This window comes from Schistocerca nitens, chromosome 12 (genome assembly GCF_023898315.1).
Source record: "Schistocerca nitens isolate TAMUIC-IGC-003100 chromosome 12, iqSchNite1.1, whole genome shotgun sequence".
Taxonomy (NCBI): Eukaryota; Metazoa; Arthropoda; class Insecta; order Orthoptera; family Acrididae; genus Schistocerca; species Schistocerca nitens.
The window spans coordinates 131,668,287-131,683,027 of NC_064625.1; the positions used below are offsets into that span (position 1 = coordinate 131,668,287).

The 14,741-nt window shown below is 43.7% G+C and overlaps 1 protein-coding gene across 1 annotated transcript in view; it reads left to right on the forward strand.

Annotated features, from left to right (window-relative positions):
* The window catches only part of LOC126215207 (uncharacterized), a 74,538-nt gene that overhangs the window by 18,458 nt on the left and 41,339 nt on the right, over nt 1–14,741 (forward strand). Inside the window, exon 3 of the mRNA XM_049941871.1 lies at nt 1,874–2,032. Coding sequence (XP_049797828.1) covers nt 1,874–2,032 — 159 coding nt within the window. The remainder of the gene's footprint in view (nt 1–1,873; nt 2,033–14,741) is intronic.

Here is a 14,741-nt window from a genome sequence, read left to right on the forward strand (position 1 = left end):
GTGTGTTTCCTTTTCTGACGAACGCTGCAGATGGAATTTAACATGGGAGTGTCTTGTTTTATTTGTGCCTGTCTGAGTTTTACACTGCTTATGTTTACGGTATCCGTAAGTGCCTGTTGTTCTGTCTGTCGTGACAGCCCACGCGCCACGCCCACAACAACCTAGTCACCTGACTCTCACCGTTCCTTACATTGTAAATACATTTTTCACTGTTTTGAAATGTAGAGTATATTCGCAACAGTTGGTCATAAAATACCCATCCCTCCCCCTGTTGATATGGCTAGGGTTAAATGATGCAAAATAAGTGCCGCATGTAGTCCAATAACAATAGTACACTACTAGCCATTAAAATTGCTACAACAGGAGGAAATGCAGATGATAAACGGGTATTCATTGGACAAATATATCATACTAGATTTGACATGTGGTTACATTTTCACGCAATTTGGGTGCATAGATCATGAGAAATCAGTACCCAGAACAACCAACTCTGGCCATAATAACGGCCTTGATATGCCTGCGCATTGAGTCAAACAGAGCTTGGATGGCGTGTACAGGTACAGCTGATCATGCAGCTTCAACACGACACCACAGTTCATCAAGAGTAGTGACTGGCGCATTGTGACGAGCCAGATGCTCGGCCACCACTGACCAGACGTTTTCAGTTCGTGAGAGATCTGGAGAAAGTGCTGGCCAGGGCAGCAGTCGATCTTTTTCTGTATCCAGAAAGGCCCGTACAGGACCTGCAACATGCGGTCGTGCATTATCCTGCTGAAATGTACGGCTTCGCACAGATCGATTGAAGGGTAGAGCCACGGGTCGTAACACATCTGAAATGTAACGAGCACTGTTGAAAGTGCCGTCAATGCGAACAAGAGGTGACCGAGACGTGTAACCAATGGCACCCCATACCATTACACCGCGTGATACGCCAGAATGGCGATGACGAATTCACGCTTCTAATGTGCGTTCACCGCGATGTCGCCAATCACGGATGCGACCATCGTGATGCTGTAAACAGAACCTGGATTCATCCGAAAAAACGACGATTTGCCATTCGCGCACCCAGGTTCGTCGATGAGTACACCATCGCAGGCACTACTGTCTGTGATGCAGCGTCAAGGGTAACCGCAGCCATGGTCTCCGAGCTGATGGTCCATGCTGCTGCAAACGTCGTCGAACTGTTCGTGCAGATGGTTGTTGTCTTGCAAACGTCCCCATCTGTTGACTCAGGGATCGAGACGTGGCTGCACGATCCGTTACAGCAATGCGGATAAGATGCCTGTCATCTCGACTGCTAGTGATACGAGGCCGTTGGGATCCAGCACGGCGTTCCGTATTACCCTTCTGAACCCACCGATTCCATATTCGGCTAACAGTCATTGCATCTCGACCAACGCGAGCAGCAATGTCGCGATACGATAAACCGCAATCGTGATAGGCTACAATCCGACCTTTGTCAAAGTCGGAAACGTGATGGTACGCATTTCTCCTCCTTACACGAGGCATCACAACAACGTTTCACCAGGCAACGCCGGTCAGCTGCTGTTTGAGAAATCGATTGGAAATGTTCCTCATGTCAGCACGTTGTAAGTGTCGCCACCGGCGCCAACATTGTGTGAATGCTCTGAAAAGCTAATCGTTTGGATATCACAGCATCTTCTTCCTGTCGGTTAAATTTCGCGTCTGTAGCACGTCATCTTCGTGGTGTAACAATTTTAATGGCCAGTAGTGTAATATAAACAACACACTAGAGCGTATCGTGTTATTCACTTCAAAGGTGAACTGTGTAGTGCAATATAAACGAGTCTCGGTGTTTTGCATTAAAAGCTGTAGACTGACTGCCGGATGGTGGGGGTGTTTTTGTCGCCAGACGGATCCGCTGGGCATCGAGCGCACGACAGAGATCTCGCTGAAGAAGGGCTGGTTGACCGACCTGTCCACATTCCAACGAGACGGCGACGCCAAGGTCCGCTACGTCAACTCGTCCCTGCACGTGTTCAGCGTCGGCCTGGACTTCCCAACGGTCTCCGTAAGTGCATGTTGTTCCGTCTGTCGTGTCAGACCACCCGCCACGCCCACAACCACCTACTCACCCGACCCTCACCACAGCTGCCTTTCCTCCACAGTACTCACGCGTCAAGTCCAGACACTTGCTGGTTGCTGGTTGCCTCTCTCTGTTCAGACCATAATCAACACAATTTCTGACACGCATTTTCGGCTATCAGGTGGTTATAATTGAAGTACACCTATTGCCATCCGTCCAGCGTGGGCTATAATTATTGTAAACTTGATGGGTATTCTAATGTGTTAAACGGATTTGCACTTGAAAAACAAATTAGTTCTAATTTTGGCCACTAGGTGCAAATCTGGCGCTCTGGATGCAAGAAATATGTGTAGAAATGTTTCCATATGTAATGGATTAGGTAGAGGACATGGGCAGAAAATGTCAAACAAATGGGAAAGCTATCATGTTGGTTTTATTATTAACTGCCATTTATACGGAGTATTCAAAAAGTCTCTTTGCAGTGCCGTATGATTGTTAGCCGAGCGTGGCGTATGCCGCAGTTAATACACCGAAATGACACTCAGTGAAAATACATAGCTCTTTATTCGCACGAAGTAATGACCGCTATCGACAGGGGATCTCAGGTTGATTCCGTATTTCTGGATTTCCGGAAAGCTTTTGACACCGTTCCTCAGAAGCGACTTGTAATCAAGCTACGGGCCTATGTTGTGCGACTGGATTCGCGATTCCCTGTCAGGAAGGTCGCAGTTCGTAGTAATAGACGGAAAATCATCGAGTAGAACTCAAGTGATATCAGGTGTTCCCCAGGGAAGCGTCCTGGGACCTCTGCTGTTCCTGATCTATATAAATGACCTGGGTGACAATCTGAGCAGTTCTCTTAGGTTGTTCGCAGATGATGCTGTAATTTGCCGTCTAGTAAGGTCATCCGAAGACCAGTATCAGTTGCAAAGCGATTTAGAAAAGATTGCTGTATGCTGTGGCAGGTGGTAGTTGACGCTAAATAACGAAAAGTGTGAGGTGATCCGCATGAGTTCCAAAAGAAATCCGATGGAATTCGATTACTCGATAAATAGTACAATTCTCAAGGCTGTCAATTCAACTAAGTACCTGGGTGTTATAATTACGAACAACTGCAGTTGGAAAGACCACATAGATAATATTGTGGGGAAGGCGAGCCAAAGATTGCGTTTCGTTGGTATGACACTTAGAAGATGCAAGAAGTCCACTAAAGAGACAGCTTACACTACACTCGTTCGTCCTCTGTTAGAATATTGCTGCGCGGTGTGGGATCCTTACCAGGTGGGATTGACGGAGGACATCGAAAGGGTGCAAAAAATGGCAGCTCGTTTTGTATTATCACGTAATAGGGGAGAGAGTGTGGCAGATATGATACGCGAGTTGGGATGGAAGTCATTAAAGCAAAGACGTTTTTCGTCGCGGCGAGATCTACTTACGAAATTTCAGTCAGCAACTTTCTCTACCGAATGCGCAAATATTTTGTTGATCCCAACCTACATAGGTAGGAATGATGATGAAAATAAAATAAGAGAAATCAGAGCTGGAACAGAAAGGTTTAGGTGTTCGTTTTTCCCGCGCGCTGTTCGGGATTGGAATGGTAGAGAGATAGTATGATTGTGGTTCGATGAACCCTCTGACAAGCACTTAAATGTGAATTGCAGAGCAGTCATGTAGATGTAGATGTATTGAATATTCAGTTTTACCTAAATTTTTTCACATTAAATGTTGAAAGTGCCCCCCTCCCCCCCGTTGTTGAATACACAATTCAATGCGTCTAATCATGTTCCCAAACACAAGCTGTAACATTTCTTCTGGAACACAATGGATTTGCAGTACACATACGAGAATTTTACGAGTTCATGTAGCAGGATAAAACAAACCACGCCTTAGTTGTGAAAAACGTTTCATTAAGAATACCACTTCCATTTTGCTGAATGAAATTTTTGAACCATTGACAGTATTGCAGTCTCTTGCCATGATCAGTATTTTTCAGTTCTTGCACTTTGTATGGGTTTTCCCATTTTTCCGTACAGCTGCGTGGGCTGTTCCGACACTAACATCGATTTCCTGGGCGAGTTTTCTTACTGACTTGTTCGGACTCGTGGACATTTTATCTGAAATATCGAGTAGTTTATCCTCAGACGAAACGCTAGGACGACCACTTCTCGGTGCATCTGTCACTGAACCCGAACTGCGAAATTTGTTAATGAAATCTCACACAGTATCGCGATGTGGGAGTGTTATCTCCGGGAAAACTGAATTAAATGTTTGACGAACTGAAACTGTGTATTTACCGTCAGTTCTGAACAATTGTTCGACTAAAAGCACACGTTCTTCAATGGATAGCATTTTAACAGTGACAAAAATGAAACAAATGAACAAAAGAACTAAACTTGAACGTTCACGTCAACACCTAACGACACACACCAACGATGCTACTGCCGCTGGCTGAGATAAATGAAACAGTGGAATGTAGGGAGAGTCCACTTGAAGGTTAAGTAACCTAGGCAGACGAACAATCGTAAGGCACTGCGGAGAGATTTTTTGAACACCCCGTACAATTTGTTCACTATGAGCACTAAAAACATGATCAAGAGTTGTTAGCAGCAGTTTAAGTGAAGTCTCGCCAACGTGTTGCTGTATACTGGCCATCAAATTAGGTGGAGATTGAATGTGTCCCTAGTATTTCCTACATTAGATATTCCCAGAGCTGAAAGTCATATGAATTCAGATCAGGTGGTTTTCCAGACCACGCACCTGCAAAACCTCTGGAGACAACACATTCATGGAAGGTGGCATTGAGGGGATCCGTCACTGAGCAAGTGACGAGAAGTGTTTCCCCATCTTGCAAAACCATTTAGTGACCAGTGGGAACTATAGTTTCCACTTATTAGTTTTCGCTGTAAGTTCAGTGCTAATCCGTGTGCCCACTTCTAATTTGTGCTACCATAGCTGTTAGAGTGTGCTAACCATGTGTAGATCGTCAACGGTTAGGCGAAAGCTGTTGTATTTCTATCTTGTCAGTCAATGAATGCAGAAGCTCAGTTCCCGCGTGAAAACGAGCCACTGTTTCGAACGCTACAGCGTTTTTTGGATAGTGTGCTTTCCTTTTGCATGTGAAGTGACTTCTGTTGTATTTATCTACTTTTATATTCGGAATGAGATTTTCACTCTGCAGCGGAGTGTGCGCTGATATGAAACTTCCTGGCAGATTAAAACTTTGTGCCCGACCGAGACTCGAAGTCGGGACCTTTGCCTTTCGCGGGAAAGTGCTCTACCATCTGAGCTACCGAAGCACGACTCACGCCCGGTACTCACAGCTTTACTTCTGCCAGTATCTCGTTTCCTACCTTCCAAACTTTACAGAAGCTCTCCTGCGAACCTAGCAGAACTAGCACTCCTGAAAGAAAGGATATAGCGGAGATATGGCTTAGCCACAGCCTGGGGGATGTTTTCAGAATGAGATTTTCACTCTGAAGCGGAGTGTGCGCTGATATGAAACTTCCTGGCAGATCAAAACTGTGAGCCCGACCGAGACTCGAACTCGGGACCTTTGCCTTTCGCGGGCAAGTGCTCTATCATCTGAGCTACTTTTATATTCATGAGGGAGATAGTATTCGTGTATATTTGCTGAATTTTACTAAAAGTTACATAAATACACTCCTGGAAATGGAAAAAAGAACACATTGACACCGGTGTGTCAGACCCACCATACTTGCTGCGGACACTGCGAGAGGGCTGTACAAGCAATGATCACACGCACGGCACAGCGGACACACCAGGAACCGCGGTGTTGGCCGTCGAATGGCGCTAGCTGCGCAGCATTTGTGCACCGCCGCCGTCAGTGTCAGCCAGTTTGCCGTGGCATACGGAGCTCCATCGCAGTCTTTAACACTGGTAGCATGCCGCGACAGCGTGGACGTGAACCGTATGTGCAGTTGACGGACTTTGAGCGAGGGCGTATAGTGGGCATGCGGGAGGCCGGATGGACGTACCGCCGAATTGTTCAACACGTGGGGCGTGAGGTCTCCACAGTACATGGATGTTGTCGCCAGTGGTCGGCGGAAGGTGCACGTGCCCGTCGACCTGGGACCGGACCGCAGCGACGCACGGATGCACGCCAAGACCGTAGGATCCTACGCACCGCCACTTCCCAGCAAATTAGGGACACTGTTGCTCCTGGGGTATCGGCGAGGACCATTCGCAACCGTCTCCATGAAGCTGGGCTACGGTCCCGCACACCGTTAGGCCGTCTTCCGCTCACGCCCCAACATCGTGCAGCCCGCCTCCAGTGGTGTCACGACAGGCGTGAATGGAGGGACGAATGGAGACGTGTCGTCTTCAGCGATGAGAGTCGCTTCTGCCTTGGTGCCAATGATGGTCGTATGCGTGTTTGGCGCCGTGCACGTGAGCGCCACAATCAGGACTGCATACGACCGAGGCACACAGGGCCAACACCCGGCATCATGGTGTGGGGAGCGATCTCCTACACTGGCCGTACACCACTGGTGATCGTCGAGGGGACACTGAATAGTGCACGGTACATCCAAACCGTCATCGAACCCATCGTTCTACCATTCCTAGACCGGCAAGGGAACTTGCTGTTCCAACAGGACAATGCACGTCCGCATGTATCCCGTGCCACCCAACGTGCTCTAGAAGGTGTAAGTCAACTACCCTGGCCAGCAAGATCTCCGGATCTGTCCCCCATTGAGCATGTTTGGGACTGGATGAAGCGTCGTCTCACGCGGTCTGCACGTCCAGCACGAACGCTGGTCCAACTGAGGCGCCAGGTGGAAATGGCATGGCAAGCCGTTCCACAGGACTACATCCAGCATCTCTACGATCGTCTCCATGGGAGAATAGCAGCCTGCATTGCTGCGAAAGGTGGATATACACTGTACTAGTGCCGACATTGTGCATGCTCTGTTGCCTGTGTCTATGTGCCTGTGGTTCTGTCAGTGTGATCATGTGATGTATCTGACCCCAGGAATGTGTCAATAAAGTTTCCCCTTCCTGGGACAATGAATTCACGGTGTTCTTATGGCTGGGTGCTGTGTGCTGTCCTTAGGTTAGTTAGGTTTAAGTAGTTCTCAGTTCTAGGGGACTTATGACCACAGCAGTTGAGTCCCATAGTGCTCAGAGCCATTTTTTTGAAATTTGTGTCATACTTTTTTGCTACACACATATTCATGCATCCGCTGTTCTCTTTCACGGTGGCCAGTAGTCACCAAATATCCCAAAAACAACACATCGTAAGAAGTAAGTCTTCTAGGTGAAAAGTTGATATTCGTAAAGGGGACGTCTGTGCTACATCTGGCCAACTTGTAACCATTCCTCTTGCGTGAGAGGTGTCAACTTTGTATTTCCAAATGAGAACGCCCCATTTTATTGCATATTTGGATTCTACATCATGAACCAAAAGATACGCGCAGCTTACTCAAACCTTTTTCCATCCGTGGTCGAAGGTACTGTTTTCGATAAATATCAAGTGTAACTGTTTTAGCGATTAACAACCGACGCATTTGATTCTACACTTCACTTACAATGTAAAGGTAAACGTTTGAGTTCTAACAGTTGATACTAATGTTCAAACATTACTCGTGTGCTGCATATGTGACTATACGATACAAATAATATGGCTACACATCGACATTTCTGGCACATAAGCCAACTGTATGGGGATGTAGTGTTCCATTTCCAACGGGATTGATTGTGGTGAGTCTCCAGCCCATCGGTCGTCCCCCCTTTCCAACCTCCCCCCCCCCCCCCGGCCCCCTCGAACGCCACCACTAGGGTGATTTATTTCGGTGTTCGTTTCCATCGATGCGTTATAACTTTCGTGCTGGCCACTATGCGGCTGCCTGCGGAAGGATAACCAAAACTTGAGACTGGCCACACAGACATGCCTTGCACAGAACTATTTCCAGTTCAAAGGCACTCTTTATAAACAATTAGATGGCTTAGCTATGGGTTCCCCTCTTAGTCCACTGTTGGCTGAAATATTTATGGACCATTTTGAACAAAATTTTCTAAAAACAGTACCTTTGAGTGCAAACATCAAATACTGGTTTAGATATGTAGATGATATCCTGTGTATGTGGACTGTTACTACAAGACAACTCAACATAAAAATATCCAGTTCACTATGGAAATTGGCAACAAATCCATAAACTTCTTAGATCTCACCATTGACGTCAGTACACACACACACATTGTTTCAAAATTTACAGAAAAACAGCAACTACAAATGGTTCTAATGGCTCTGAGCACTATGGGACTCAACTGCTGAGGTCATTAGTCCCCTAGAACTTAGAACTACTTAAAGCTAACTAACCTAAGGACATCACAAACATCCATGCCCGAAGCAGGATTCGAACCTGCGACCGTAGCGGTCTTGCGGTTCCAGACTGCAGCGCCTTTAACCGCACGGCCACTTCGGCCGGCACAACAACTACAGACACAGTAATACCTAATTGCTCACAACACCCCATAGCTCACAAACATGCAGCTTTCCACTCAATGGTACACCGTCTCATATCTATCCCCATGTCCAGAGTTAGATACAATAAAATGTATTGCCACAGCCAATGGCTACAATCCAGTTCTTATTGATCACATCTTGCACAGGGAACAAAAACGGAAAATTATACCCCTCCTCTATGCCCCACCTGCTTCCCCATCCACTGTCTGCAAGAAATGGTGTACTCTACCATTTCTAGGTCAGGTATCACAGACTGTAGCCAAAGCACTGAAATCCTGCAAGTATAGGGTTTCCTACTATGTCAGGAACACTGCAGCCCAGTGTGTTTTTAATAGCAAAGACAAGATCCAGTTATTAGCCAACAGTGGGGTATACAAAATCACCTGCTCTGATTGTGACAAATTTTACATTGGTCAGTCAGGCAGAGACATATGAACTAGGCTGACTGAACATGAACGCAGCTGGAGGTTGCAGAATTCAGACTCTGCATTTGCTGAGCATGTACTGAGTGAGGGTCACAACTACCAGCCAGTGTCCCATGTACTTCACTTAGCAAACAAAGGCCATAAACTCAACCTGCTGGAAGCCCTGGAAATTAACAAACATCTTGCTCACAGTCCAGATCTCATCCTAAATGACGAGACACAACTCAACACTTCCCCTCTCCTAAACTTCATATAATCATCTTTGTTGTTCATTACTTCCCACACTCTCTCTTCCTACATATTCCCGTTTTCCTGTAGTCATTAAGTTGTTTTATTTGTTGTGGTTGCCTTTGTATTACACATAGGCTGTAGTTTCAATAGTTAAGGGTTTCTTTTTAACTTGTATTACTGTGCATGTTTAACTCCCCTTGTAGTTGTCTCATCAAATACTGTTCACATTTTGCTTTGCTCATTTATTTAATGAAAACTTGTACACAGCCACTGCTTTTATTATAATGTTAATGTTAAAATGCAGTACCACCGCACTCTCAAACTGTAGGTTCCCTCAAACACCTCAATTTTCCTGCATTTATTAATTTCTGTTTATCTTATTGATATTGCTTAAGTCCCTTATGTATTCTGTATTTACATTGACAACTGTCTCTTCTTTTTTAATTGGTTGTGTATCACTATACATGTTTCATACCTCTTGATGCAGCCTTGCCTAGTACTAATTTTATCTTATTTTATTAGTTTCGTTTATTAATAGAAACTGTTATGTAGACATGCTATTCCTATTTTGTGCTAAAGGTTTTCTTGTCAACTACATTGATATTTATGTACTGTTCAGTTTTTCCTATTTCATTGCAAAGATGTTACTTACTCTATGTTTCTACTTCACTCTAGATGTGTTACATCTCTTCCAATGTTGTCTGCTAACATTTAACTTCTTTGGTGATAATACTCAGTAAATGTCTGAAGATGGCCTTGTAAGCCGAAAACCGGTTAGCAATAAAAGTAATATTGTAGAACAAAAGCAAAATGGTGCTTTTCATTTATTATAACCAAAACTACTGAAATAAGGTAAAATACCCATGAAGCGGCAATTAAGAGACCCACCAGTGGACATACTAACCAGGCTCGAGCATCCTCATTGTGAGAGATAAGGCGTCTCAACAAAGTCAAGCATCACGATGGGAACAGAAAAGCATTACACACACGTCGCTCCTGGATCACACTAAACGTGGATTCTAGCCAGACATTGCGACAAATAGCCATATTACACTGCACATTTAAGTTTACAACATTAAACTAAACTTAGGTCATAAATGTCAATATATATAACACAAAGGCTTACATGTACATCGTAAAGACAAGCCGACCTCGGGGAAGATCAGTTTGGATTCCGGAGAAATGTTGGAACACGTGAGGCAATACTGACCTTACGACTTATCTTAGAAGAAAGATTAAGGAAAGGCAAACCTACGTTTCTAGCATTTGTAGACTTAGAGAAAGCTTTTGACAATGTTGACTGGAATACTCTCTTTCAAATTCTAAAGGTGGCAGGGGTAAAATACAGGGAGCGAAAGGCTATTTACAATTTGTACAGAAACCAGATGGGAGTTATAACAGTCGATTGGCATGAAAGGGAAGCAGTGGTTGGTAAGGGAGTGAGAGAGGGTTGTAGCCTCTCCCCAATGTTATTCAATCTGTATATTGAGCAAGCAGTAAAGGAAACAAAAGAAAAATTTGGAGTAGGTATTAAAATGCAGGGAGAAGAAATAAAAACTTTGAGGTTCGCCGATGACATTGTAATTTTGTCACAGACAGAAGAGCAGTTGAACGGAATGGACAGTGTCTTGAAAGGAGGATATAAGATGAACATCAAGAAAAGCAAAACGAGGATAATGGAATGTAGTCGAATTAAGTCGGGTGATGCTGAGGGAATTAGATTATGAAATGAGGCACTTAAAGTAATAAAGGAGTTTTGCTATTTGGGGAGCAAAATAACTGATGGTGGTCGAAGTAGAGAGGATATAAAATGTAGACTGGCAATGGGAAGGAAAACGTTTCTGAAGAAGAGAAATTTTTTAACATGGAATATGGATTTAAGTGTCAGGAAGTCGTTTCTGAAAGTATTTGTATGGAGTGTAACCATGTATGGAAGTGAAACATGGATGATAAATAGTTTGGACAAGAAGAGAATAGAAGCTTTCGAAATGTTTTGGTACAGAAGAATGCTCAAGATTAGATGGGTAGATCACATAACTAATGAGGAGGTATTGAATAGAATTGGGGAGAAGAGGCGTTTGTGGCACAACTTGACAAGAAGAAGGGACCGGTTCTTAGGACATGTTCTGAGGCATCAAGGGATCACAAATTTAGCATTGGAGGGCAACGTGGAGGGCAAAAACCGTAGGGGGAGACCAAGAGATGAATACACTAAGCAGATTCAGAAGGATGTAGGTTGCAGTAAGTATTAGGAGATGAAGAAGCTTGAACACGATAGAGTAGCATGGAGAGCTGCATCAAACCAGTCTGTGGACTGAAGACCACAACAACAACAACAAGGCAATGTAGAATCAGATATGTCGTTCGTTAATTGGAAAAACAGGGGTTTGCAATTACAACACCATCTTCCACAAATAGGAAACAATGGTTTTAGTAACGTAGGTATTTTTTTTTCGCAGATGTACGTTTCCATTTAAAAATGCGAAGTTGACTCCACTCACGCATGGGGGGTGGGGGGGGGGGTGTGGTAAGGAGGTGGTCAGTTGCAGTTGTTGCACAGTGCACAGTCATATAAGGGCGTTTTTTTCGCTTCGACTACCCTGTAACGGCCTTATGCGTCAGTTATCTTTGAGAATGGACGTGGTGAGTTGATGTTAGTCGAGAATGCGTTTAAGGGGCTCCGGAAAGGCTCAAAATCATGAGAAGTTCAATTTTTACTTTTTTGCGTTTTCTGAATCTGCAGACTATTACCTTTTAATAGATATATAATTTATTCAATTCCGAAGACTACAACTATTTTTAAATTTTTTTTGAAATGTGTTCTACATGGGCGTGACCCACTGTGGCGCTGGTAAACTGCTGTCAAATGGTGTTATAATTAACGTCCGTGTTCATCAGGTACATTTTAGTGATGTGAGATAAAGTATGTGTTGTGGCTAACATGTGATGGCTCAATATATATCGCTGGTGTGATTGTCGATTGTTTCATGTTTATTTACTCTGTCGTTATCTCGAAAATATTCGTAATTACTTCTGTTTCTTGAGTCTGTTTTGTTGAAGTATAATAATGAGTAAAAGTAAAGTTATTAGAAATCCTCTGAAGGCTTTTAAGAAAAGGAGAAATGTTGGAAAGCCAAAGGTATGTGTTATTACTGTAAACAATAAAGACGATGAAAATCCCCAACATAGCTTGTGTCCCAAAGAAGAAGACAGTTGGTGTAAATATAACAAAGGATTGCTAACTGGTGAAGTGCACACTCATAAGCATAGTCTGCCTCATGCAATAATGGAGGTGATAAAACCTATTTTCAGAGACTTAGCAGCACCTGAACTGTTGAAAAAGTGTATTCACGGAAAAACTCAAAACCCCAATGAAAGTGTAAATAGTGTTATATGGTCGAGAATCCCCAAGACTGTATTTGTTGGAATAGAAACACTTCACTTTGGTGTGTATGATGCTGTTGCGACTTTCAATGATGACAACATTGTAAGGTGCAAGGTATTTAGAAATATGGGAATGAAGATAGGTTCTAACATGGTACGAGCGATGCTTGCTTTAGACAAGGAACGCCTTCGGGCTGCAGACAGGGCTGTAAAGAGTCTAGAAATACAAGCAAGAGCAAACAGGAGGAGGAACAAGAGGAAGCTGGAGGAGGAGTTTGCAGAGGATGAACATAATCCATCCTATGGACCTGGAATGCACTAAAAAGTTAATCCAATCTTTGTCGCTCGATTCCCAAAACTTTTATTTTCTCATACTAATTACATGTTTTCTAAGGATCTTCCAAACATATTTGTTTCAAACTTTCAGTAAATGTTACACAGTACCTTCTGCATAATTTAACACAGCCTTTTTCCAAAAAACTGTATATTTTTGAATATATAAATAAAAAATTGCAAAAAAATGTTGTGAATTTTCATTACAATTGAAAAAAATCATCTTTAATAACTGAACTAAAATTTTGTAAAATCCCTGTGTTAAGTTGTAGTCCATATTCCAATAAATAATCTGTAAAAAGTTCAACTTCCTACCTCAAATACTTTGTGAGGAAAGATGTAATTTATAAGCGTTATTTTAACATTGCAAGTATAGGGCGTTCCGGAGCCCCTTAAGACGATAATGTCGCCATTATCAGTACGTCACTAGTTTGAAAGTGCTTGTCTTATTGGGATATGAGAAGCTGGCTGTTCCTTCTGTGATACTGCAGAAACACTTGCCAACAGTTTAGACACTGTACATCACTGCTGAGAGTGGTGGTACCGAGGATGTACGGTCGCAAGAAGACCAGCCTCCAGACAGCCACGTGCCACTACAGACAGGGGAGACCATCGTATTTGGCGTATGCCACAGGCGCATTACACTGCATCTACAGCAGCTGTTGGTACCACAGTGGCACAATGAACCGTTACCAATCACTTACTTCAAGCAGAGCTCTGTGCCAGACGCCCTGTAGCGTGCATAGCACTACACCCTCAGTGAACAAACTACGTATATGTGAAACAGTGAACTAAAAAACAAAAAACAAAAAAAATAACATTAATATAAAATTAAAGCACCAATTTAAAACATAACTAATATAACTGAGATAAATAGCTACAATAGTAACGAATGTTTAGGTACTTAAATTAGGTATGTTGAAAATACCCCAAAAGCACATTGTTTATAGCTCATTATCCAAAAATGGTATTTCAGAAACCAGATATACTATGCATGGACGTATACAGGGTGTTACAAAAAGGTATGGCCAAACTTTCAGGAAACATTCCTCACACACAAAGAAAGAAAATGTGTTATGTGGATATGTGTCCGGAAACCCTTACTTTCCGTGTTAGAGCTCATTTTATTACTTCTCTTCAAATCACATTAATCATGGAATGGAAACACACAGCAACAGAACGTACCAGCGTGACTTCACTTCGTTACAGGAAATGTTCAAAATTTCCTCCGTTAGCGAGGATACATGCATCCACCCTCCGTCGCATGGAATCCCTGATGCGCTGATGCAGCCGTGGAGAATGGCGTATTGTATCACAGCCCTCCACAATACGAGCACGAAGAGTCTCTGCATTTGGTACCGGGGTTGCGTAGACAAGAGCTTTCAAATGCCCCCATAAATGAAAGTCAAGAGGGTTGAGGTCAGGAGAGCTTGGAGGCCGTGGAATTGGTCCGCCTCTACCAATCCATTGGTCACCGAATCTGTTGTTGAGAAGCGTATGAACACTTCGACTGAAATGTGCAGGAGCTCCATCGTGCATGAACCACATGTTGTGTCGTACTTGTAAAGGCACATGTTCTAGCAGCACAGGTAGAGTATCCCGTATGAAATCATGATAACGTGCTCCATTGAGGGTAGGTGGAAGAACATGGGGTCCAATCACGACATCACCAGCAATGCCTGCCCAAACATTCACAGAAAATCTGTGTTGGTGACGTGATTGCACAATTGCGTGCGGATTCTCGTCAGCCCACACATGTTGATTGTGAAAATTTACAATCTGATCACGTTGGAATGAAGCCTCATCCGTAAAGAGAGCATTTGCACTGAAATGAGGA